The sequence below is a fragment of the Vombatus ursinus genome, unplaced genomic scaffold, assembly GCF_900497805.2.
Source record: "Vombatus ursinus unplaced genomic scaffold, bare-nosed wombat genome assembly UNPS02014822.1, whole genome shotgun sequence".
Taxonomy (NCBI): domain Eukaryota; kingdom Metazoa; phylum Chordata; class Mammalia; order Diprotodontia; family Vombatidae; genus Vombatus; species Vombatus ursinus.
The window spans coordinates 12609659-12636575 of NW_020954600.1; the positions used below are offsets into that span (position 1 = coordinate 12609659).

The 26917-nt window shown below is 44.6% G+C and overlaps 1 protein-coding gene across 11 annotated transcripts in view; it reads right to left on the bottom strand.

Annotated features, from left to right (window-relative positions):
• Positions 1-21965, bottom strand: part of CD44 (CD44 molecule (Indian blood group)) — an 89826-nt gene extending 67861 nt beyond the window's left edge. For 6 of the 11 annotated variants that reach the window (XM_027837809.1, XM_027837811.1, XM_027837810.1 and 3 more), the window contains exon 1: positions 21749-21965. In XM_027837809.1, coding sequence (XP_027693610.1) covers positions 21749-21815 — 67 coding nt within the window. In that variant the 5' untranslated portion in view covers positions 21816-21965. The remainder of the gene's footprint in view (positions 1-21748) is intronic. The other 5 variants (XM_027837812.1, XM_027837813.1, XM_027837816.1 and 2 more) reach the window with 4 other exon arrangements.
• Between the last annotated feature and the right edge of the window lie 4952 nt (positions 21966-26917).

The following is a 26917-nucleotide window of genomic DNA, read 5'->3' on the forward strand; positions in this document are numbered from 1 at the left end:
GGTCTGGTGACTCCAGATTCAATGCTGTTGCTTCTGCAACAATAGAGTGATGGATTCCTATTATGCATTTTTTAATTGACTCATTCTTTCTATGGAAATTACTTTTTTTTATTATATAACACTCTGGGCTTCAGTTTCCACATCAGTAAAAATGAGGGGTTAAACCTGATGGCCTCTGAGCTCTGTTTCAGCTGTCAATCTATGATTCTTCTTAGGATCCTTTCCCTTGTCTTCCCTTTTCCCAGTGTACATATCCCTCTGGACAACTGACCAGGGTCCACTCAGACCCTCTCACTCTGTTTTAAAGCATATTCACACAGCGAAAAGCCCTTTGTCAATCCTACATTGTACCCAAAGTGAGGCACTTTAGAACACTTATATAGTCAAACACTGGACTGGAATAGAATACAGCATAAACACGCTTATAAAACACCCATTGATCTCACACATTGGAGCTCTGACCTTCCATCACCAGGACTCAGTGAGGCAAGGACCGCACTGAGCAAATGAAAATGTCTTACCATGGAACGGACATTTGAGTTATTAAGAAGCTATAAAAGGGTCTTGCTATGAAAGGAATTTGCTAATTAGGGGGCAGGGGTAGGAGTTCACTCTTGGGCTCAGGAACACCCAATTTATAACTAGAAACTCAGCTGCACTCATGGAGTTGAGTTCCAGAGCCCTACCCAGGAAGGGAGGTAGTTGGGGTTGCTGAAAACCCTCCAGAAACCCAGGGGCATCTCCAGAGGGACAGGGGGAGCCGTGAAGCATCTTGCAAGGCTGGCAGTCCTTTCCCCGATTTTATCAGGTCCCCTTAGGGGGAAAGTGACCCATGATCCCTGAGGGATCCTCCCTGTCCATTGAGGCACCTTGCAATGAGGAGGAAAAGTGGCACCCTAGACCTTTCCTTGAGAGACCTAATTTCCATCACCCCTTTCTGTCCTAAATCTGTGAACCTGTGGGTCCCGGAACAGTGAAGCCACTTGCCCAAGGTTACCTAAGGAGTAGCTGGCATAGTTGGGTTTTGAGTCTCACTTTTCTTCTGTGAAAGATAAGGAGGCTTATAGGCCATAAGATCACTGACCTAGACGTATAAGGGACCTCAGACCACCCCCTAGTCCAACCATAGAATTTTACAGATGTGGAAACTGAGGCCCAGAGAAGGCAAGGGAGTTGCCTAAGGGGCAGGCCTGGGATCAAACCTAGACTCCAAATCCAGCACCCCTCCCACTGTACTGCCTTGCCTTCCTTGGATTTCCTAGCTGTGTGACCTTGAGCAAATCACTTAAACTCCCCGGGCCTCAGTTTCCTCGTCTGTAAAACACATACAGGGGTGGGACTGGATGGGCCCTGAGGTCGCCCCCACCTCCAGAGCCACCCTGAGTCACAGGCACCATCATCTTCCTCGCCCTCAGACCTGCCGTGGGCAGGAAGGAGCACATTTGCCCAGACTAGCAGCGGAGCTGATTTACTGTAATTGAACAAGTAAGGACAGAACCTCAAGGGGATTTTCCCTCTTTTTTTCTTTTACCAGCTGCTGTAGTTAAAAAAAAAAAAAAAAAAAAAAAAAAACGTGGCTCATGATGCAGCCACGAGCTGCTTGCAATGCTTGGTAACCGTTGCTGGGATAAACATGTGCGGATGTCACAACTCTGACCCGCCAACTTTCCCTTCCCCCTCCCCACGTCCCCATTCTTTCCTCAATTTAACGTGATCTCATTGGCTGAGGCTTGGCCCAGAAATAGAATGAAAATCTTCAGTATGCATCAGCAGGCAATTTAACCGTATGGCAGAAGCAAATGGGGAAGGTTGTTGGAAGTGGAGGCAGAGGACCTGGTTCAAATCCTGAGTCTGTTGCCCGTTGGACCCTGGGCGAGTCATTTTGGCTCTTTGGGTCTCAGTTTCTTTATGGCAATCTGAGATCCTATGAGAGTTCACTCCTCTGAGTCTCAGTTTCCTTTTCTGTAAAATAAGGGAGTCTCCTTCCATCCCTTTCTCTATGGCCCTATGAGCTGTGATCCATTTAGGGGGCCATAACACAAGACAGTATATAGTAAGAACCCCTCAGGCTCCAAATCTATGGTCTGACAACACATTAAAAGTGGCCGGTGGGAGAGGAGGGGAGCAGCTGAGGGTGAAGATTCAGGAAAAAAGATGAGGGCCTGATCAGTAGAGACCCTCCCTCCATAGCAGCCTGCTCTGAGCCTAGAGCCTAAGCAGTAACAGATTAGAAAAACCTCCATCCCCTTACCCCTCCAGCATCCCTCACTCCTACTCTCTCACCCCTGCTCCCAGACCCTAAGGGAATCACATTAGAAGTGAACGGAAAAATCTGGTCTCCGGAAACTCGACCCCACATTTCTAATTCCCTGCCTCTGAGACAACCACGGACTCAGTAGCTCTCGATAGGCCAAAAACGCCTGGGAGGCTCATTAAAAAAAAAAAAAAAGGCAGGGAGCTCTATCTTCCAAAGCTTTTTGTTTTTGTAAAACAGAAGATGTCTGCCAGCTCCAAAGGGGGCTGTTGGTTTTCACCGGCCAAGTCATTACTCCACAAGGAAAGAGAAAACAGAGAGACAGAGGAGCCCTTTCCTGTTCTCTAGGTGACAAAGACTGGTGGTTGTTTTAATAAAGAGAGGGCCCTTGACATGCCCACGGGAGGGACCCACATGCAAGGGTGTCCTTGCTGCCTGCCAGCAGGGAGCAAAGAGATGGTGGCTGGAAGGAAAGATAGTGCAACTGAAAACACCCACTCCAGGAGCCTTCCCAAGTGTGACCAAGTGCTCTCCTGCTCCCTCAGTGATGAACAGGTCTCTTAACTTTTCCCGCCCAGCTTGGAAAGGGAGTCCTCTATCTAACAAAGCATGTAACTTCTTGGGTTACCCTCGCAAAGCAAACAGGAAGGCACCATTTCTTAGATCATCACAACAGACAGCAGAAAGCTAGAGGAAGAATGACGAGGGGAAAAACGAATCTAGAAGAAAAAGAAAAAGGTGGCCTGCATTTTTCTACCATTTTAAACTGGATGGAATCTAAATCTGTGGAATGTAAACTCCGTGTGGGCAGGAACTGTTTTCTATTTGTATTCTCCCAGCATCTTGCACAGTGACTACCGAATGGCGACGTCCTCTCAGTTTGAGTGCTCTGGGATAAAGTCACAACTGCCCCACCCTGGTTTTGGTCTGGGTTTCTTGAGCATAGAACCTGACTCTCTCTGAATTTGACACTGAATCATAGGCTATCGGGGACTGGGGAAGCTCTTTTGGCCACTTCCCCCATAGTACAGGATTAGTATGAGGAAGAAGCTTTTAATAAAGTGGTATGTAAATAAGTGTGGTTATCACTCACTTAAGGTAGAAGTATTCTTAAACCACCTCAGATACATGCAAAAGTTACCCCTTTATAAAGTCCTCCAGGGAAGCTTTCCAGCTCTCTCCCACTAGTCTATTTCACTGAATAACACTTTCCCCTTGGGCTGGTTTCATGGGATTGCCTAGATCACAGGGGTCCTTAATCTTTTTATGTCATGGGTCCCTCTAGCAATCTGGTAAAGTTTATGGACTCTCTCTTGGAATAATGATATTTAAATAGACAAGTAATAAAATAAACTATGTAGGAATACGAAGAAAACCAATTCTATTGAAATACAATTATCAAAATATTTTTTTTAAAAAACAAGTTCACAGCCCTCAGGTTAAGAATTCCTGGCCTAGAGTGTCAGGACCTTTTGGATTCTAAGTGCTGAGCCTTATTGGTACAGTGGAACAATGGCTTTAGAGTTGGAAGCCCTGAGTTTAAATCCCACATCTGCCACTTACTGGTTACATGACCTTGGGTAAATCACTCAACTTCCCTCAATTTGCTTGTCTATAAATGAGAGGGGTGAACTAAATTGCTTTTGAGGTTTTTCCAGCCCTGGATCTGTGAACCTCTGAGCCTTCACCCACATGCAGAATGCCAGGAAGGAAAGGGGTATTATGGGAATCAGTATATATATACTCCAAAGGGGTATTATGGGAATCTGTATATTTACATATCTATATATCTATATCTATATATATCCATATATCTATACCTATATCGATACATACATATATACCCCAAAGAATATCATTCCTGTGATTTCTGACAGCACAAGGGAAAGATGTAGGGGAGGGCTGCCACTACTGAGAACACAACCTTGTGGCATTATTGTACCCTTTCCATCACACCATGCTGGTATATGGACTGAGAAGCAAACAAAACAAAACTGGGACTCTAGCCCTTACCCTGACACTTCCTAGCTCCGGCAGCACGGGCAAGCTAATAACTCTCTCCAAAGTGAGTTTTCTCACCATAAATTTAGAGATAATAATAGTTGTCCTTTCTGCCTCATGGAGTTATTGTGAGGGTCAACTGATTAATGTATGGGAAAGACCTATAGAAATGTAAAGCATTATTATTATTATTATTATTATCATCCTCATCAACACCCTCATTATACAATACTTATATATTTCACACCCATTAGCTCATTGATGCTGGTACACAGCCTTACCAGGAAAAAAGACATAAGGACTAATCAGTGCAGTCCAACTAGAATTTTTTAAGAACTTACTGGGCTGGATCCTAGGGGAGATAAAAGAAATAGTCCATATCCTCAAGGAACTTATTGTCTAGTTGGGAGATATTGCTAGGGTCCTGAAACTATTATTATTAATAATAGTGGTAATAGCCAACATATAGCACTTGAAGGTCTGCAAAAGGTTATACATGTATTATCTCATTTGTTCCTCACAAATTGGTGCTATTATTTTCTCACTTTTAAGGAAACAGAGTGATTTGCTCAGGGTCACACAGCTAGCATTGGAGGCGGGGCTCAAGAACTCAGGTCTTCCAGACTCCAAGTCTAGCATCCTTTCCACTCCACCAACTAGCTTTCTACTAGGATCCTGGGACCATGGATAGCCATAGCCATGTGCCAAAGAAAACAGGAATTATTATATCAGTATTTCTCACAAGAGAATGGTGAAGTCCTTAGAGATATATGGTGACCAGAGTCTTTGAGCTAGGATTCCAACCAGTGTGTCTTGACTTGCCCCTCTTCTCCCAAGCTATCTCCAGGAGTCTGGGGAGAATTTCATTTCCATCCCTTCCCTTCTTTTGCCTTATCTGCTAATACCTTGACCATGGTTCTGGGACACAAGTTGCATGGTACTTGTGAGCTGATTGGTTGCTATAATTTGGTCGTTTCAGTCGTCTCTGGCTCTCCATGACCCCATTTGGGGTTTTCTTGTCGAAGATATTGAAGTGGCTGCTATTTCCTTCTCCAGCTCATTTTACAGAAGAGGAAACTGAGGCAAACAGGGTTAAATGACTTGCCCAGGGTCACAGCTAGTAGGTGTCTGAGGCCAGATTTGAATTCAAAAAGATGAGCCTGCCTAACTTCAGACCCAGCACTCCATCCATGGGCTGATTAACATCAGCCCAGAGTTTAGGAGGCTGCAGAACATATCCTGCCAATATTGCCCTGTTAAGACTAATTCATGACCTGAAATCTCTATACAAACTTGGGAGGCCAAGAGGGGACCTCGGTGGCAACTGAGAACAGGAGGTTGCTGGTCCAGATAAGAGTCCTAATTAATAATCCTTTCATCTTCAAAGCCCAACACTGCCATTAGCTAATTATGTTCCTATCAACCCCCATCCCACTCCCTCCATAGGTAAAACCCAAAATCATAGGATTCAGAGATGGAAAAGAGGTTAAACAACATGTAGTCCAACCCCCTCAGATTACAGAGGAGGAAACTGAGTCCCAGGAAGGTGAGATGATTTACCCATGGACACACAAGTAGTAAGTAATAGAACCAGGATTTGAATTCCAAAGCCACAGCTCTTTCCACATCATTTCATTTTTGTGTAGTTCCCAGTTGGGTAGAAATGATAAAGGGAAGGGGAATCAAGAATCTCCTGATTAGACTCAGGATTGACATCCTGGTTCTCATCCTACTTCTGTATTTATTGGCATGTCCCACAATAATGTCCTCCAGGTTTTCACACTGGAAGAATCATCAGCCTTCATAGGAAGCTTTTTTTTTTGGAGAGTTGAGAGTGACATGCCCAGAGAGTTGAGAGCGAGACAATGACATGCCCAGGGTCACGTGGACAATATGTCAGTCAACGAGCAATTATTAAGCACTTATTAAATTAAATTACTAAAGTCAGGCACTGTGCTAAGTACTCAGGATATAAAGAAAAGCCAAAGTCATCCTTGCCTTCAAGGAGCTTACATTCTAATGAAGGAATCAAGATGTAGATAACTAAGTATATACATGATATGAGGGATTTCAGGGACTCCTAAAGTCCTAAGCTAATGTAGTTCAACCCTCTCAATTTACAGATAAGTAAACTGATTTTTAGATCATTAGAGCTGGAAAGGACTTTAGGAATCACTGAGTTCAATCATCTCAATTTACAAATGAACACACTGAGGCCAGAGAAGTTAAGCCATGTGCCTAAGTTCACATACTTAAGTAAGTTTAAATAATGTTCCTTAAGGACTTAAGGAGAGTAAGATTAGCTAGTACACAGTAGAGATAAGGTCTTAGATTTAGATCCAGACAGGACCTTGGAGGTCATCTGGTTCAGCTCTCTTATTTTATAGATGAAGAAACAGAGGCCTAGACATAATTCCTAAAACACAGGTGTGGTCAAATGCTTTAATTAGGGCAAGTTAAATAGGCCCCTTCTTTAGAGGCCCTAGTGGCTCATGACCACCTGTAGGAGAAGATGGAAACTCATTTGTTTGACATTCAAGCTCATCCCAATTTGTTCCTATTTCATATTCCCAGACTTATTTCCCATCATACATCCACCCTTATTCCAGCCAAAACTGGTCAATTTTGATGTTCCCTGAATTCTGCAATCTATCTTTTGCCTTTGCCCGGGTCACTGTCCCTCTTGCTTGGAATAGTCCCTCTTCTTACTTCTATCTCTTGGAATTCCTAGCTCCATTCAAGGCCCAATTTAAATGCCACCACCTACATGAAGCCCTCCGAATTCCCCACATTGTTAGAGTTTCTGACTACCCAACTTCCTTAGCATTTACTTTGCATGAATTTAGTATTTTCTAATCTGCGCAAATGTTGTTACCTCCCCATGCCCCAGTAGAATGGAACCTCTCCAAGGGCTTCTACTGGTATCACGAGCTTCAAACCCACATCCTCTGATTCCAAATTCCTATTCATGTCACTATTAGGCTACCCAGTGATTCAGAGACAGAGGAGATTCCCCCTTCTCCCAAGCCACACAACCCTCCACGAGGGCCCAGAGTGAACAGCTGGTGGTACTTGGGTGTGACCCTTTCCTTCGATAGAAGCTGAAGGTATTGAATTGGAAACACGAACTGAGCTGATGAGGGGACCCATTTGAACCTCCTGTCAGCAGATCCTTGAAGGGAATGAAATGGGCACACCCAGGATGGACTGAATTCCGGCTAAGGACTTTGGGTGGGTGCCTAGAAAAAGGTCAGAAAGGGGACAGAGGATCTCATTTTTTCTGCTTCACATCCTAAATCTTTCTGACCCTGTCTTTAGGATTGGAAATTATTTTTTTTTTCCTTCCTGTGTCTACCCAGTTCCTGATACATAGTAAGCACTTTAAAATGGTTGTTGACTGACTGACTAGAAAGCTGAAGACAGGAAAACAGAAGTTACACTAGGATTATGGAGGGGAATCCCAGCTCAGGTCTGGGAGCCATTCCCAAAGCCTGACAGATTCCCAACCCAAACATCCAGTTCTAGCTTCCTTGCTCTTTCAAAGGATCACAGACTGAGAGCTGGAAAGGACCCTAAAGGTCTTCGAAGCTAACCCCTCTCTTTTTACAGATGCGGAAATTAAGACATAAAGAGGTTATTTTCACTGGCTTGTAAAGCCCTTGTGTCTAAAACTTTCTCCTTCCTCCTCTTCACCTCCTGGCTTTCCTGGCTTCCTTCAATTCCCAGATAAAATCTCACCTTCTACTTGAAGCCTTTCCCAATTCCTGTTAATGTTACCATCTGCCCTCTATGTCCCAAGGAAGCCCATTTCATTTTTGAATATTCCGTAATGTTCTTCCACAATTCATCCTATATGTCTCTTGTTTGTACATAGTAGGCATACTTTTTTCCTTCTTTAAAATTTGGGCTTCTGGAGAACGGGGACTGATTTTTGCCTCTCTTTATCTCTAGAGCTTAGTGAAGTGCCTGGCAACTCTAAGGTGCTTAATAAATGCTTGTTGACAAGACTTGATTCTTGTTTAGCTAGGAGCTGGACTCACTAACCTCTGAGGTCTGTTATTCAATGTGAACGAATGAATGAAAGAGGATTCTGAGATTTGGTGAACACATCCATTTTCATCCTATCCACATTTTCTGTGATTTTCATCTCTCTGTCTTTTTGTTTTCAGACCATAGACTCTTAATATGTTCAATTTGTCTTCTTATGGTAGTATCTCCATCCCCTTGAAGTTGGCTTCTTTTGGTTTTCTCCAGCCCCTGTTATATGTTTCCTGAGGTTTGATGCATCTGACAAAGCAAGAGATGTCTAGAATGATAAGGCTTTTCACCCACCACCTCGGAAGGTTGGACTAGAATCTGAGCCACCATGTTCAGTAGAGCCAAGCCCTAGACTACCCCATTCTGGAGAAGCTGTTAGGGACCCTCTTGTTTCCTGAGGCTTCTTTAGGGAGGTGCTCACAATCCCAGTGATTCAGCCTCCTCGGAGAAAGCTTGAAAAGCTTGGTCAGACCCCAGGTGAGAGGGTTTAGGGTCCAAGCCCTTATGTCATTACATTGATGCTGCTCTGGGTAGCCTAAAATGAAGTACCAGCAGGGAAGTGTAGGAAGGGGCCAGGTTATGAAAAGCTTTGAATGGCAAACAGAGGATTTACATTTGATCCTTGAGATAATAGGGAGACATTGGAGTTTATTGAAGATGTCACATACAACCTACCAGTCAAGTGGTCACCCAGCCGCTGAAGGAAGGCCTCAAACGTGGAGGTTCACTACCTCCCAAGGAATTCTATTTCATTTTTGGAGGGCAATGATGGTTAGGAAGCATTTTCTTATTTAATGTTCCTATTGGTGTGTTTCATCTTCCCTACATCCACCATCCATCCTAATGGCCCTTTCATATCTACTGCTCCTAGTGTTGTCCTAAGAATGAGTTTAATCTCTTCAATATTTCCTCCTGTACTTTAAGAAAGCCATCATATTACTCTCTTCACTGCCCAAATCTTCTCTTCTGCAGGCTAAATGACCCAAATACCTTCACTGGATGGTCATAAGGCAAGAATCTAGGGCCCTTCCCTCTCCTAATTGTCCTCTTATGGACACACTCCAATTCTTCAAACAAAAACCTTGCTAAAACGGGGTGCCCAGAAATGAGCACAGTACTCCATGTGTGTTCCCACCAGGGCAGACGACAACAGGAATATCATCTGATTCCTGGGACCTATAACTATCAGTGGAGACCAAGTCCATATTAGCTCTAGCGCCCTACTGACTAAAAGAAAGGCTCTAGAATCAGACCTCTCTTAATGATAACTTAATTTTTTAAGGCCAAGTGTAATACTCTACAATAATCCTTACTGAATTCCTTTTATTTGATTCAGCCCCATGTTCTAGCCCATCAAAATCTTTTCTTGGTCCTGACTAGTTATCTAATACATGTGCTCACCCTCTCAGCTGCCATTCCATGCCTATATCCATATCTTTGACAAAAAATATTAAACAGCAGAGGCCCTACTGCAGATCCCTGGGGCATTCCACTAGAGACCTCCTTTCAAGTTGGCCCTGAATCATTCATAAATATTCTTTGCGTCCAATCATTCAAAAAGTTCCAAATTGACCCAACTGCACTACCACCCAACCCATAGCTGTCCATCTTCTTCAAAATAATAATACTCATTCATTTAATAATAATAATGATAGCTAACATTTATATAGTGCTTACTATGTGCCAGGCACTTTACAATTATTATCTCATTAGATCCTCATGGCAACCCTGAGAGAAAGGTGTAATTATTATCCCCATTTTACAGATAAGGAAGCTGAGGCAAGCAGAGTAGAGAGACTTGCCCAAGGTCACCCATTTAGTAAGTATCTAAGGCTAGGTTTGAACTCAGATTTTCCTGACTCTAGGCCCAGTGCTCTATCCACTGCACTACTTAGCTGCCTCAAATATGTATTTAGCAAATTAGTTAACGTAAATAGCAAATAAATAAAACCTAGGGGCCAGGCTTTGTGCTAAGGTGCTGTGGTAGCTATAGAAATTTCACAAGACATAAGCATCTGTCAAGAAAATGAAGGTCAGGAAGTTTATAGAAGAGATTGGACAAGTACCCGAATAATGACAAGTGGGAGGATCCCATTGAAGTTTCAAAGAGACAGTTTCAGAGACCTTAAAGTTTCCTCGTCAGTGAAATGAGGACTTTGAAGTCAGTGGTCTAAATCTAGCTCTAAATTCTAACTCTAAATCTTCAATCATATGATTCCAAGAACTACCTTTCACAAGTGGGTGGTAAATGGAACTCAAGACTCTAAGAGCTGGTTGTAAACATCAAAAGTTTCAAGAAGCATTTAAATAAATAATGAAAAGAAGATCCCCAAAGTCTGCCTAGGCAATGTTTGAGGGACATTCAAAATCTCTGGGATTCACATCATCAAATTTGACAGTGATCACCTTCAAACTGTCCCTTGAGATAACTACCAGAGATAAAACCCCAGGGCTAGATGGTCCCCAGAATAGCTGTTTTTATAATTTTCTGACTTCCTGCCCCTCCAATGACATGACTCCCTGAGTCTCAGTGATAGTTGTGTGAACTCTTTGAACCATCTCTGACTTCCTCTCAGTGGGGACCGTGGTCCAGGATGCCCATCAGATGTGGTTGTAGTACCAGGGGGCAAGGGACAATCCTCAGCTCAGGTAACCTTTGGTGTGGTGTTTAGACCCACTTCAATCCTCAGATCAGAGTTCTGCATAGGAACTGGATACACTCACCAATTTCAAGTGTAATACAAAAGAGAGTGGGGACATTGGAGACCTGAACTTAAACCATCTCTTAGACTTTTGTTTCTTATCTAAATTTTTGGTCAGAGAACAAGAATGGATCTCACAACATCTGAATTCTCTTAATCATGGGTTAGAATTGAGTTCAACAGAATCAATTACTCAAACAAGCATGGGCTTACTATGTGCTAATTGAAATTACTATGTGCCAGCACTTTGAACCCAGGTCTTTCTAACTCCAGGTCCAGGACTGTAACCATTATACTCTGCTGCCTCTCAGGTGACAAGAATGTTCTTCTCCCACTCTCAGCTCTATTCCTTGTAAGGGCTTCATCTGTTGAGAACAGCACCTCATTCCAAGAGTTTGTTAGGCTCAAAGCTTCCCTCACCTGTCAATCTCGGCAAGGAGAGAGGCCCAGGACTTGAAGGTCTTCTTAGAGAAGCTTTAAGCTAAGAGTTCTTTTTGATGTTAGTAAGTATCTAAGGCTAGGTTTGAACTCAGATCTTCCTGACTCTAGGTCCAATGCTCTATCCACTGCACTACTTATCTGCCTCAAATACGTATTTAGCAAATTAGTTAATGTAAATAGCAAATAAATAAAACCTAGGATAGAAGAGTGTAAAGATAGAGGAGCTGCCTCTCCACTCTTGACCTAGGAGGTCAATACTACCAATGAGAAAAGAATGTTGCAGTGGTAATAATACTGGATTTGGAACCAGAGAATCACAGATTCAGAGCTAAAAGAAGCCTCAGAGGCTATGTGGATCAACCCATTTTACAGGTGAGGAAAGGGAGGCTCAGGGAGGAAGAGTGACCTGTTTGCCCAAAGTCACACAGGCATTAGAAAGGAGATTAGAATCCAGGAGTCTAAAACCACAATCACAGTTTTTTGTACTGTGCCTGCTGGTTCCAAAGGACCCAAGTTCAAATCCCAGCTCTGCTAACTACGTGACCTTGGCTAAGTCACTTAACCTACATAGACACCAATCATAAAATGAGAGAGTTCCTTCTGGTTCTAGATCAATCAACCAGTCAATCAACAGCCATATATTAAGTGCTGGTTTTGTGCCTAGGTGTAGCAGGGACTTCTGCCTTATCCAGGTCTCCAGTGAAGAAATTATAGACAAAAAACCACAAAGGCTGTTCTTTCTCCACCCCCCAACCCCACACAGCAAAGCACCAACTCCTTTCCATTCATAGCTTGGAATGAATAAGCTGCCCAAACTATTCATGTGAGGAAACTCCAATTACATGTTTTTCCTTCCCCTCATTCTATAATTCCATTCTCCAGCCACACAACATAAAAGGAAGACACACCTCCATTTGAGGAAAAACTAAAAGACCTATATTCTCATTGATGGGTCATAACAATAGGGAGGGAAAAAGCCCAACCAGAGAAAGAAAAAGATAGGAGCTTTGGTTCTAGGGAACACCACAAGGAGATCTCAAAGCAAAGGCATGGGAGAGATCAACACAAGGAAAGAATAGGAAAAAGGAGACAACACCCCTACATCCCAGTGAAACATACCTCTTGCCAAAAAATAATAGTAAATAAATGTAACGATTCCATTGAAAGGTAACAAACCATTTCCTTCACCTGGAAAGCCTTGCAACCAGCTTTACTTTCCAAAAACAAATTGGAAAGAGACCTTGGTTTGGAGAGGACCAGGGTGTGCTTCTCCACTCAGTTACTAGCTGCTAGGTCCTCTTCTCTAGGGTTCAATTTCCTAGTCTGTGAAACGAAGGGGTTACACTCCATGGCCTCCAAGGGCCCTTCTAGGCCTAAATCTGTGGTTCTATAATGAGCCTTTCAGGAGCACATCTGGGACAAACTTGAAAATCTAGAAGGGTTTTGCAAGCCTCTGGTTTGCAAATCACTTCCTTGAATGACTCAGTCTCTCCCCACCCTCCCTGAGATTCATCCGGAAATGGTGCAGAAGATGCATCTGGGAGCCCAGCCGCCCACCAGTCTGGTAGATTTTTGTCTTAGAAGGGAGGGACCCAGCCAGACACCAATGAGGCTGAAACCTCAGGGAAGTGAGTTTCCCATGGCCCATTCTCCCCACCTGCTAGAGATCCTCCTTTCTGTGCTACTAATGAGGAGAGAACCCCTTCACCTACCCCACCCACAAGAGAGAGGGTCTTCAATCATAAGGCAGTTTGGAACTGGGCAAATGTGATACAAATTGCAGGGGCAAAGGTTCCTTGGAATCAAATTGCTTTTCAGTCATTTTCAGCCACGTCCAACTCTGCGACCCCTTTTGGGGTTTTCTTGGCAAAGACACTGGAGCAGTTTGCCATTCCCTTCTCCAGATCATTTTGCAGATGAGGAAACTGAGGCAAACAGGGTTAAGTGACTTGCCCAGCGTCACACCCCACATTGGTAGCTGCCCCAAGGATGCATATTTGATAAGTGCCAGAGGGGATCTATTAGGAAGAGAAGGTAATGGTTTACGCTGGCTTTATATCTCCAATCATTTCACACACCAGTTCCAAAGACCTTCAAACAGCAGAAAAGACTAGTGGTGACTTCACTTACTCAATAAATAGCAATGAATAGTTCAAATTTATATGGCTCACAGTGCCATATCATTGTTTTACCCGTTTACAAATTTCGTTCTGCACAGTGAACCTGTGGTAGGCAGTGTGAGTTTATTTTAATCCCCATTTTATAGATGAAAAAAATGAGGCGTTTAGTCATAGGTTTGTTGTTTTCTTTTTTTTTTTTTTTCAGTGTGGTGGGGAGGGAGTCAGGATTTGTGATTTCACCCACATGGGGTACTTCAGGTGTGGAAGCCCCCTCTACCTATGCAGATCAACAACTCATTTGTAAATTACAATCTTGGTCCATCGCTGGGGACACTGAGACACATACATATTCAAATAATTATAAGATACAGTGAAACAACTAACATGAGTGAGAGGCAGAAATTGAACCCAGGTGATGGTGACCCCAAGGCTGGCCTTACTTTCCACCATGCTGTGATACGTCTCTGTAGGATCAGAGAAGCACATATTTATTTACAACCAGAAGACACTATGGGGTCCATAGAGCACCACTCCCTCATATTACAGCAGGAGAAACTGACACCAGAGAGGGGAACTTGAGAAGGGCACACAGGGAGTAAGTGCCAGAAATTCCACCACACTGGGAGATGGTGGATTAGAGCATAAGCTCTTTGAAGGCAGGGACTGCCTCCCATGCGTCTTTGGAGCCCCAGTGCCTGGCTCCCTGTCTCAGTAGTACACAGTACCTGCTTAGTAAATGCTTATTGGTTGAGTGATTGATTGATGGATTGAAGGCCAGGCCAGCTAAACTGAAGGAAGCCTCTAGGGGGATTCGTGTTTCTGCCTTGGCAATTCTCAAAGACTATCTACTAAATCACAGAGGAGCGGCAATCTGGATAGGTGGATGGAGCATTCACACCATCATCCCTGGAGAATGAAGTGTTGAATGAGACTGACTCCCTTAAAGAACCCCTCCAACAAAAAATAATGTTGTTGTTGAGCCTTTTCAGTGACGTCCAACTTTTTGTGACCCCCTTGGGTTTTCTTGGCAAAGATACTGGAGTGGCTTGCTATTTCTTTCTCATTTTACAGATGGGAAAACTGAGGCAAACATGGTTCAGTGACTTGCCCAGGGTCACCCAGTTAGGGTCTGAGACCAGATTTGAACTCAGGAAGATGAGTCTTCCTTACTCCAGGCTCGGCACTCTATCCATTGTACCACCTAGCTGCCCCCCCCCCCTCCAAATAATGGCTCTTATTCATAGGTAGCTTTAAAGTTTCACAAAATACTTTACATGTGCTATCTTAATCGCTCCTCCTAACTAGCTCTGTGACATAGACACTATTATTTTCTCCATTTTAGAAGGGGGGGAGTGAATAAGCATTTATTAAGCTCCTACTGTATGCCAGGCACTGTGCTTTGTGCTTTATAAATATTATCTCATTTTGCTCCTCACAACAATCCTGGGAGGTAGGTGCTGTTGTTCTCTCCAGTTAGGCAAACTTAGCCTCAGTTTCCCCAAATGAAAAATGAAGGGGCTGGACAAGCCAGCCTCTGGATCTGAGATCTTTTGAACTCAGGTCTTCTTGATGCCATGTCCAGCTCTATCCACTCTACCATACTTCTTTGCCCTTTGTAGCCTGACCATGTGGATATACCTCCCTGCCCTGCCCCTTCCTCATAGATGGGCCCAGTATGAAATGTTGGGTTGAGTCCTCGTCCATCTCTGGCCTTGAGGTTTGGGGAGAGACAATATGGAGCCAGTGAGCTTAGAGTCAGGATAGATCTGGGTGCTAATCCTGCATCAGACCCTTGCTAACTACATGACTTTGGGAAAGTCACTTGACCTCAGTTTCCCCCTGTGTAAGGTGAGGGGGCTGGGCCTGATCTCCTTCTAGGCCCTTCTAGCTCTACATCTATGACCCTGGAAGTGGGGAGAGAACTACCAGAGAATTCTAGTGTCTTTCTCTCCTCAGAAAAACCCTCACACTATGAATGGGACTTATCCATCCCCATCAAGGGCCTGAGTCCCGGCTCCACCCTTAACCAGCCAGGTGAGCTTGAACAAGTCAGTTTCTTTCTCCATCTGTACAATGAGAGGGTTGGGCCAGGACCCCTCCTAAATGCCAATGACCCACAAAAGTTAGAGAACTTCAGTCTGGGTGGGAGGGCTTGCTAAAACCTGCTCCCAGAGCTATAAAGTTCTCCATGAAGCTTTTCCAGGACTCAAGCCCTGGGCCTTATGAGTAACATTCTGAGCACTCCTGTGATTAATCTAATATTCATTCAGTCATTCATTTATTTGTTCATTCATTCATTCACCTTCTCTCCACCCCCCCCCCATTTAGGCTGAGGCCCAAAAGGAAACTGAGTCATGAACATTCCTGTCAACCAAAGTCCCAGAACTTTTTTGACACAGAAGAGATTCCCTCCAAAAATAAACTCATTGCCTGGCATTATCTGCTCATGATTCTACTCTCTCTTTCACAAGTCCTGCTCTCCTTCCAGGGCTCTAGAGAAGGGTAAGAGGAGGAGAAGGGAAAAGAAGAGCAACTGAGGAAACTCAGCTGTGGCTGATATTACTGCTCCCCTCCCTGACCCCCCCACCCTCACACACACAGACTGCATGGGTCAGGCAGATGGGGTGTATGATCGCTGGAGGGGGAGAAATGAATGGGGGCCAAGCTCACACCTGACCTTCCCATCTCAAGAACAGGAGTGGGTCAGCCCCTTAGAACACCTTTTTGGGGTGAAAGAAGCTCTGTTTCCTATTTCAGCTTCCCAAAAAATAAAATTGTTTGCTAGGGACCTGGAGAGGCAAGGAGGGGCCACTAATGTGGGTCAATGTCAAATAAATCCACCTCCCCTGTCACTACTGACAGAAACTAAGAAAGAACGAGTATATGACAGAGAGGGGCAGAATCGGGAATTCCATCAGAATCCCTGACATTCATGAAGCAAACTTCCTACCTTAGGCTGCCCTGGTTCCTTGAGAGATTAGAGAGAAGGGATTTATGGATTACCCTGATTGGGGCCACAGGGTGAACGGGTGAATGCTTAATGTTTACAATTCACTCCTTCCCCAACATGTGACCTGACTGATTTTCTGTGGCAGAACCATCTGAAATGATCCTCTGGTCAATCTCAGAGAGCTCTGAGGGAAGTCCCAGCCTTCCACGGCCCAGAGCTCAATGGCATCTTATCAGCTTTTTCATTTGTCCCCTACAAGGAGTGATGAGACGTCTAGAGGTGGCAGCTGGACTTTCATAAGTGGTTGTATTCATTTCATTGGCATCTCCGCAAACCGAAGCCTGGCTCCTCAAACAATCAGAGATAGAACTCAGCAACGCTGATTTCCCTTCAGCCCGCTTCCAGGTACCCAGCCTCCTGAGGGCCAGTCCAATAGAAAACTAGTCATTCTCCTAGGCTGTATACAGAGGCAGTATGGTGTCAGGGATAGAAAGCAGGGTTTGAAGTCAGGAGGACCTGGGGTCAAGTCTGTCCTCTGAAATCTAATGGCTAAGTGACCTTGGCTAGCACTTTTAACTTGCAGATAAGATGCCAACCTAAATTGGTAGAAAGGGGTTCTTTCTCTTAGATTTATCTATTAAAAAAAAACAAAAACAAAAAAAAACCAGGTCCAGTGCCTATATAGGGATGTTTTTCTTTTTTACCTTTATATCCCCCATAGCAATGGCCAGAGGAGCAGCCCTGGTGTCAGGAAAGCCTGGGTTGAAGCCCCACCTCAGACATATATAGAGGTATGATCCTTGGCAAATGACTTCAGCCCTTAGCGTCCCCAGGCACCTCTCTAAGACTGTTATAATTGCATAGTGAGTCTAGACCAAAACTAAGCATGCCTGGCACCAGCACCTTCCACATACTAGGTGCCTCATAAGTGCTTGTAAGGTTGGATCGGTTTCACGACTGGAAGGGGGAATCATTTCTTAGCAAGTTCCCCTATTGGGGCTTATTTGAAAGCTACAGACCTAAAACAGCTCCTCCCATAATACCTTGCATACAATTATGGCTCAATAAACATTGAATAAGTAGAATGAATGAAAGGAGTCAATGAAATACCACCACCATCCAATGACTTTTCTTCCTCATCTAATCACGTGGGAAAACATCATTACCCAAAGCCCTTTGCACCAGACACCCAAGAGAATTGCATCAACAGAATCCATAGACTCTCTGGGGCTTTGAGATCATCCCCAGAAAGTATCGGATAGAGCTCTATCCGAGGCAACATTTCCCCAGAAACAACCTAAAACGTCAGCCTGGAAGCAGATGCCCTGCCCAGTTCTAGTTCCACCTGCTTGTTCCAGTTCCTCTTCCTGTCTCCTTAAACCATGGCCCATATTTAGGCTACCCAGCTCTTCCCCTCTGGCCCACACTCTTCCTCCTTATTTCTTAGTTGTTTCTCCAACCACCATCCCTTTCCAACAACTGCCAAGTTCCCTTCTTTAAAAGACAGGGAAAGAGAACTCTCCTTTTCTCCACCATGTCCCTCCCATCCACCTTTCTCCCCTGCCTTCATTCCCTTCCTGGGGTCTCCTCCTTTCCTCAGTCTTGCCTCCCCTCAAGCCTCCAGCTTCCTTCCAAACAGCTTCACTAGCACATGAAAGTCAGGACAGCTGGGACCAGAGCAGTCACTGATTTCATCATGTGAATCACCCCACCCAAAATGAACTGTAGAAAAGGAGAGGAGAACCCCATATGAGAACAGGCAATCCTCCAGGCAAGTTACTGGACGTTTTTAGTTTTACTGGCCAGGCTTAGCAGATCTTCGGTACTTAATAAGTATCCCTGGGTTTATGATAAAGACAATTGGAGTCAAGATGCTTTCAGCTGCAATATAATACTGTGCAAAGTTATTAAATAACTCCCTTAGAGCCAGCTGGGAAATTCACTATGTTCTCTTTCCTGAGATACAAGTAGGTAAGTAAGTAATCTTTATGCTAAAGCTGCCCCTGTTACTCCTTTCACACTCCCTTCCAGCCAGCCTCACTGGCTCTATCTATACCTGTACTTCTATACCTTTGTCCAGGCTGTCCACCATCCTCCGAACGCACCTCCTCCTCATCTCTGACTCAGTAGTCCTAACAGCCTTCAAAGTTCAACTCGAGGGCCTTCTCCACCACGAACATTTTCCCCTTGTGCCCCGTGAAGCTCCACCAGAAATCGGTGCAGACTATTTGTATAAATTGTCAATTTTTCATTAACTTAACCATGTGGACACATTGTTTCCTCACATAGAAACACGTTGTTTCCTTCCTCCCCTGGAGGGAAGGGACTTTCATATTGGTCTTAGTGTCTTCAGTACGGTGCCTGGTGGGTAGGAGGAGCTCTATAAACACTTGCTGTTGGATTGAGCTATTTTTCTTCTCTTCTCTACCCTCTCCAGAGCTCACCAGCTCTCCACAGTTCAAATCAAGGGCCACCTCCTCCATCAAGCTTTCCCTGATTGTTCTAGTTCACACCCTTATCTTTGGCCACTGAATTCCTAGGATTTATGTTTCCAACACATAATCCAGTGCTTGATTACCTAATGCCATAAATTAACCTCTGAGTGGGTCGTAGACCACACAAGTTAGAGCTGGAAGGGACTTTAAAGATCATCTGGACCAGTTTCCTCATTTTTTTTTTAGAGGAAATTGAGGCTCAGAGAGGTTGACTTGCCCAGTGTCGTGAAACCAATGGGACTTGAACCTAGATCTTCCCTACTCCAAAGCTGGATCTCTAATCACAAGGCCACGCTGCCTCCTGGGTGGTAGGTCCAATTCTTGTCTCCCCAATTAGACAATAAGTTCCTCCCAAGTCGAATTTTTATTTTAATTCTGTAATACGAGAAAAAGACCTCTGGATCTATTGTGAGAGGTCCAGGCTCTCTTGCTTACTCTGTGGCCTCGGGCACACCTAGCTATTTAACCAATTTGGTTTCCTCATCCATGAAATGAGAATGAAAGATTTAAAGTTAGAAAACACCTTAAAGGTCCCCAAGTCCAACCCTTTTGTTTCATTCATTGGAGGCCCAGAGAGGTTAAGTGATTTGCCCAGAGTCACACAGCTAGTCAGGGTCTGAGGCAAGGTTTGAACTCAAATCTTTCCCAACTCCCCATCCAGTGCCTGGCTACCCACCTCCCAAGGTTGCTTGGAGAGCAGTTTATAATGCCAGCTGTTGTAGCTCTCCTACTTTCTCTGGCCCCACAGCACAGCCCAGAGCCGAGAAGGTCCTTAATAAATACTCCTCCAACTGCATCCTCAGCTGGGTTATGCTTAATGACACCGTTGGCACTTCTTGAAAGGGGAAATTAATTTATCGAGCGATAAGCCAATGGGCTCTGTAATTATCTACCGAGGCTAGGAGAGACAAAGAAAACCCGCCCTGGGGAAGAGCCCCACCTCCCATCCCTAGCTCACCCAAGCTCCCAGCCCCTCCTCCAGACCCAAGACAGGGCTGCCCCAGCCCACTGCCATGACTGGCCCAAAGTCGTATCCCTCCTCAGTCCAAGGAGGCACCAGGCTTGTCTTCCACTCCTCACTTCCTTGTAGAGGTGCCATCCAGAGCTCTCTCAGACAGGAAAGTCAGAGGGCCCCAGATCTGAAACAGTCAGTCAGCATACTGGTGATCTTCACAAGCCTCTCACAGCGTTGGCAGGCTGGAGCCGAGCATTGATTCTCTGCTCCCACCCCCTCCCCCAGACCATTTCTATTCCTGGGGAGCTCGGGAAGAGGCAACCGGGCTGTTTCCAGTTTCCCGAAAACACTCACTAATTTGAAGCTACCCTGGAGCTTCTAAGAGTAGGACTTGTAGACAGCTGGGGGAGGTGGGGGAAGGGGGAGTGGGGAGGAGCAGGTTTCAGCTTCCCCAGGGACTTGGGTTGCTGGAAGGAATTATTTACTGCAACCTACTTAGACCATGCTCTCACATCTCTCCCCAATGCCATCAGCTTTCTGGTCAGCCCCAACCCTAGTCAATGCAATAAGCATTTATGAAGCACCTACTGTATGAAGGGCCCTTGAGGTGCCCACATTGTATACAGGATGTGCAAAGGAAACTCATTCTGCGCTAAACAGGTAGTAGAAAATGTGTTCTATATGTGTGTTTGGGGGGGGGGGGGAGGCAGAAGGAGGGGATTCAGAAGATATGGGCTCAAGTCACTTAACTCTCTGATCTTCACTTCTGTATAGTAAGAGGGGTGGGCTCCACGACCTTTGAGGTTCCTTCCACCTCTAAATAGAAGTTTCCACTTCTGTAAAATGAGGGAATTGAGTCCTCTGGGAATCCTTCTCCCTCTAATTCTATGGGCCAATATTCCACTGAATGGCTCCACAACACCCTCCCAATCCGAAATCTATGATCTAATTAGAGAACAATACAAGACAAGATGCGATCAGTTGAGGGCTGGTAGAACAAAAAAAATTCTTTAATAATTCCGGGACAGGTAAGATCAGTGTTGGGTTGAACAGGCAGGGAAAGCTTCTTGGGTAGTCTTCAACTGGGCTCTCTGAAATCTACTTGGAGCTTCTGCTGCCCTGGGCATATCTGAGCCTGCTACTGCAGCCCAGCCCTGCCCAGCCCTGCCCAGCCCTGCCCAGCCCTAGCAATGGGCTTCTTACTCAACTCCTAGCAGCCTAGGGGATTCCACAAGGACAGTTAATCAGTTCCCTTACACCATGTGGTCTGAGTGTACAGAGAATGAGGTGATCCCCAAGCTTTGGGACCCATCTCTGTTTCCCTGAGCAAACTTTAAAAAGAAGAAAGAGGAGGAGGGAGGGAGGGGGCAGAGAGAGAGAGAGAGAGAGAGAGAGAGAGAGAGAGAGAGAGAGAGAAACATTCTTTCCACCAAGAAATTTGAAACAACGGAGCTAAAACTCAACTTTTTCCCCTGTCAGCGCCTTGTATTCACTCATTCAGAGGAGGCAAACACAGAAAACTTCTATTTGACTTCTCCATTCCCACAAGTTACTAACAAGGGACCAAACTTTAGGCAAAGACAACGGGGGCTAGACAGCTGGGTGATGGGTAGAGGTGAGGACAGGGTGGAAAGCAGCAAGGTAGGGTGGGAGAAGCCAGGAGCTGAGGAGGAGATCCCCTGCCTCCCGAAGCCAGCGGCAGCAGAAGCTCAGCAGTCTCTATTCCCCCAGTCACAGTCAGTCCACACTGAACAAATACCCGAAATTTTTCCTTCATTCATAATCCACTCACCGATCTGGGCCAGGCTCAGCTGCACCAAGAATAATCCCCAAATCGTACGACTCCAAGAGTTGTCCATTGTCTGCCCTGGGGTTCTCTTTCTTTCTCTATAAACAAACTCGGAGTTTCCCCAGCCTGAGCCGCTAAGACAAAGGCACTGAAGAACACGTCCGAGTCGGATGAGTCTGTCCAAGAGTGAGAGAGTCTCGGAAGTTTGCTTGCAGTTTTGATGAAGGAGGGACATGAGTGAGGGCACACCCATGTGGATAGCTGAAGGGTAGTTAGTTGTATGATTAAGCAAGCAGCCTGCCAGGGGGACCTTTAAGGAGGCACCAGCGCTCTTTTGTTTGGTTCCTGGTTTGTGTTTGCTTGCTTGCTTGCTTTCTTTAAAGTATAATGAGATTGTAAATCAGGACTATGGATGGCAAAGAGCAGATGGGCAGAGTTCCCGTCAATGCACTTGGCTGGGAGGGTGGTCTGGCTTTCTTATCAATCCTTTCTCCCGAGGCTGTTAGACAGTTCTATTAGGACTGAATGAAGACCTGGAAATAACCGAGTAGCAGGAATCGCTCCCCACTCTTTAAAGCTGTTTTAGCAATCCAGTCCTTATTCCCCAAAGGTTCTTTCTGAGTATCCTAAGAAGTGATCTATTTCAACCCCCCCCCCCTTATTTTATAGATGAGGAAATTGAGGTCCCGAGGTGTTTACATGATTGAGAATAGTAGATCTAGAACTGGAAAAGATCTCAGAGGGCAGCTAGTCAAATTCCCCCATTTTACAGATGAGGAAACTAAGGTCTAGGGAGGTTGATTGACATGCCTTGACCCAGGGTTCCAATCCAAATCCTCTGACTCCCAATTCAGCATCTATTCATGAAGTATCACCCTGCTTTCAAGATCCAGAGTCCAGGTACCCATTTGCTGGTGGAAGTTACAATTCCATCCATTTCCCCCAAATGGGGAAGCCCGGCTCCAGCCAACAGAAAGGGCTCATACCCATTCCCTCATAGTCCTCCCTAAATAGGAAAGTAATGTCATCCAGATGAACCTTGTGGTCCTTTGCTTCCCTGATGATTGTAGCCACCTGGAGTAGTGATGACTGACCATGACACCAACAGGGGATAAGTGGTCATGTTGGGTTTCCAACATGGCATTGAGGTGATGAGCAGTTTTCCAGTAGGGATAAACAGCAGCTCAATTCAATTCACTTCAATTCCATGAGTACTTATTAAGTGTTTACTGCGTGCAAGGCACTGTGAAATATTGGGAATACAAAGACAAAATGGAAAGAAGTCTCTGATCTCAAGAAACTTACATTCTACCTACCTCCCAGATACTTTCTCTCTGAAATGAGGGACTATAGCACACCATGCTGTCCTTCATATTTGCACAGTGATATTCCCCATAGGAGAAATTAATGGATTTGCACCAGGTCATCCACATTTCTTAGATGATTCTCGTTGGGACCAACAATAAACATTCCGGAGACAATTATTTAGGTTGTGGGTAAGGTCTAGTGCTCTGGGATAGTACAAAGAGTGCTGGATTTGGAATCAGAAGACCTGTGTTTGAACCATGACTTTTACTTCCTCATGTGACTTAGGGTAAATTATAAAACTTCTCAAGCCTTCACTTTCCTCATCTGAAAAATGAGGTTCAACCAGATGGCTCCTTAGACCCCTTTTAGATCGAGGTTAGTAGTTCTTAACTGGGGATCCACAAACTTTTGAAAATATTTTGAGATTTCCTTTGTAATCCTATATATTTTATTTTATTTAGAAACATTCTCCTGGGGATATTCTTACCCCCAACTTCTGCATTCAGGGCCATCTCCAGTTGTCTTGATCTATATCTAGCCACTGGACCCAGTTGGCTCCTGAGGAGAAATTGAGGCTGATGACTTTGCACAGCCCTGCTTCATTTAAATCCAATTCACTTACACATCACAGCATCACCTTCCTGATGTCATGGTCCTCTTCAAGAATGAAGGACAAACAACAATAACAACCCCCCCCACTCTCTTTTCTCTCTAAAACAGCCTTAATTGTTCTATCAGATTAACCTTTCATAAAAGGTTGCTCGAAAATCCTCAGTAACTCTCCATTGCCCTTAGAATAAACCTCAGCTCTGTGTCTGGCATTCAGGACTATAATCTGACATCATGTTACCATCTTTCCAGACTTGTTTTATATTGTCCCTCCCCCACTTCAAGTATCCTATATTCCAAGTAGGAATTCATCAATACTGCTCACTATCCCTCAAGCATATTTATGTGTCCCCAAGCTCTGCTGCCTTCACCTCTTCCCTACTCTAGAGTTTTAACTTTCCCCTCATTGTTGAATTGCAGTCTTTGTAATTGTCATTGTTTTTGTTTTGGGCTTAACTTATCCATCTTTCCATTGTTTGTATTCCTATATGTGGATCCTCCATGGCATGAAAAGTTAAAAACATTATTCATGAATTAGAATTTCAAACAATCTTGCTCCTCCTTTAAAGTCCACCTTGAATGCCACTTCGGCAGCAAAATCTTCCTTGATTCTTCTCCACTTTTTTATTAGACCTCACATGGCTCACCCCTCTGTTGGAATCATGGGATCAGAGGCTTAGTACTTAAAGGCACCTTAGAGGTCCTTTAGGTGAACCCCCCTCCCATTTTATAAATAAGAAAACTGAGACCTAGGAAGTTGAAGTGATTTATACACTTGGAGTATAAAATACATGAAGTCTGGGAAGGAAAGATGACTCCAGATTATGGAGTCTGAAAGTCACACAGTTTCTAATTGTTGGACCTGGCAATGGAAACAAGGTCATCTGACTATAAATCCCCTATTCTTTCCCCCACCCCCCAAAAAAATCAGTTCCTCCCAGTATTGAACTGTATTATTTTGTGTTATGGTCATTTGCATGTGTACCATATCTCTTGACTGGACTCTAAACTCTATTAGAGCAGGGATTATGGATTAAGAATCTTTGTTTATTTCTCTCATCTCCCCCCACCCCCTGGCACCTTGCCGAGTATTCTACAGATGGTAGATAATTAATAAATGGTTTGAATGAATGAATGAATGATGGATGGATGGATGGATGTTTGAGATCTAGGTCAGTAAAAGTCCTGTATCATACTGAAACAGCTATCTCATTAATTCCTCCATTGTCAATAAGAGGCAACAGTGTGTTCAGAGGAACACTACACACAGACATCAAATTGTGGACTCTATACCCATTCTGGGAGAATTTTGGAGTGGAGGGTAGTAACTTTTTGTTGTTCGGTTGTGTCTGACTCTTAGTGACCCTATTTGGGGTTTTCTTGGCTAAGATGCTAGAGTGGTTTGCGATTTCCTTCTCCAGCTCATTTTACAGATGAGGAAACTGAAGCAAACAGAGTTAAGTGACTTGCCCAGTGTCACACAGCTAGTAAGTATCTGAGGTAGGATTTGAACTCAGGTCTTCCTGACTCCAGACCAGGAACTCTATCCACTGTGCTGCCCAGGCTGTTTCATTTAGACTGGGGTTAGCAACAGTTAATTTAGGTGATCTGGCTCAGGAATCCTGCAATACTCCTAGGAGTATTGTTCACATAGAAAGGCTTGATTTTGCCTAATTTTGTTCTCTAAGGCAGACCATTCAATAGTGAGTAACCTTTTTCTTGGCTATAAATAAGCTGCATAGAGTATAGATCAAAGCAGGAGCTAGAGAGTAAGCAGCCTCGAGACCTGGGGATGGACAGTAATGAGAATAAGTCAACCAGAGCTTTGCTCCAGAGGGATGGGGTCTGGGGGCTTGGGAGGAGGGGACCAAATTGATTCTCCATCATAGTGGCCCCACACCAAGCAGCTGCCTTGACTCTCTGGTTTGACTCTGAGTAGCCCCTTCTCTAAGCAGACAGTGGGGTGCAAGGGAAAGAGTCCTGGAGCTGGAGCTGTGTGGTGTAATGGATAGAGCAATGCACTTGAAATTTGGAAGACTTGGGTTCAAATTCTGCCTCAGACACTTGCCCTAAGCAAGTCTCAGTTTATTTCCTCTGGTGTAAAGGGAAGGAGTTGGATTCCATGTCTTCTGAGGTCCCTTCCAGTTCTAAATCTATGTTCCTCTCACCTGCTGTAGGTATCACTTATATGACCTTAGGTCTTAACCACTTAGAGCCTCAGTTTCATCATCTCTCAAATAAGAGGGTTGGATTAGATGACCTCTGAAATCTCTTCTTGGTCTATGATCCTGTAATCTTGATGGTCCTGTCTTTCCACCACCCCAGCTAGATCCCCTGTACTTCTCCGCATCCTCTCCCTCCTTTCAGCAATTGGAGATTTGAAGACCATTGGTCAAAGCCTAGGGGCAGATTCTTAGCCAGACAAGAGGCTCCTTTTCCCAGGATGACTCCATCTAACAAGGGCACACTTCCCTCTGGATCTCCCCCCACCCCCAACCCCTAACTGAATTTTTCTGGGGCACCATAATTGCTCATTATAGCTCTGTGCTAAATTGTGGGAGTCAAGGTTGATAAGTACATGGCCACAAACTAATTAAATGGGGCAATCTGTATGCATTCCCCTCTCTCACTTTGCTGTCAAACCAGATCAAGGAGGCATCTCACACAGTAAGCAAATCAGAGTCACTTAGTTCAACTCACCCATTTAAGCACCAAGCTGTAAAATTCAGGCATGCAGAGTCAACAACTGAGCATTCTCAGGAAGAATCACTAATAGCATACTCTTTGGGGAAAAATCTTCCAGACAAATGATAAATTAATGAGCTTATTAGTCATAACCTAATCCATTATCATTTAGGGGAGGTTCATAGAAAAGAGAGGAAAGGCGGTATCATTGAAAAAGCCTTAGGTTTGAGAGTCAGAAGACTTGGGGTCAAATGACAATTTGGCCTCCTTGTTAGCTCTGTGGACTCAAGAAAAGCAGCTCACTTCTCTATTCCAGGTGCCTCATCTGTCAAACGAGAGCTTTGGACCGGATGACTTCTGAGGACCTTTCTGGCTCAAAATCTGTGATCTCATGTGGGCTCACGTTGAATGGCATTCCTCTAGTGGTAGTGTGAGTCAGGAGGTATCATGGCGCTCTTGCTACTTAGCTATGGCTGCAACCAAAGGATGATTAACAAGATGGGAGATAGATAGATAGATGGACGGATGGATGGATGAATGGATGGATGGATGGATGGATGGATGGATGGA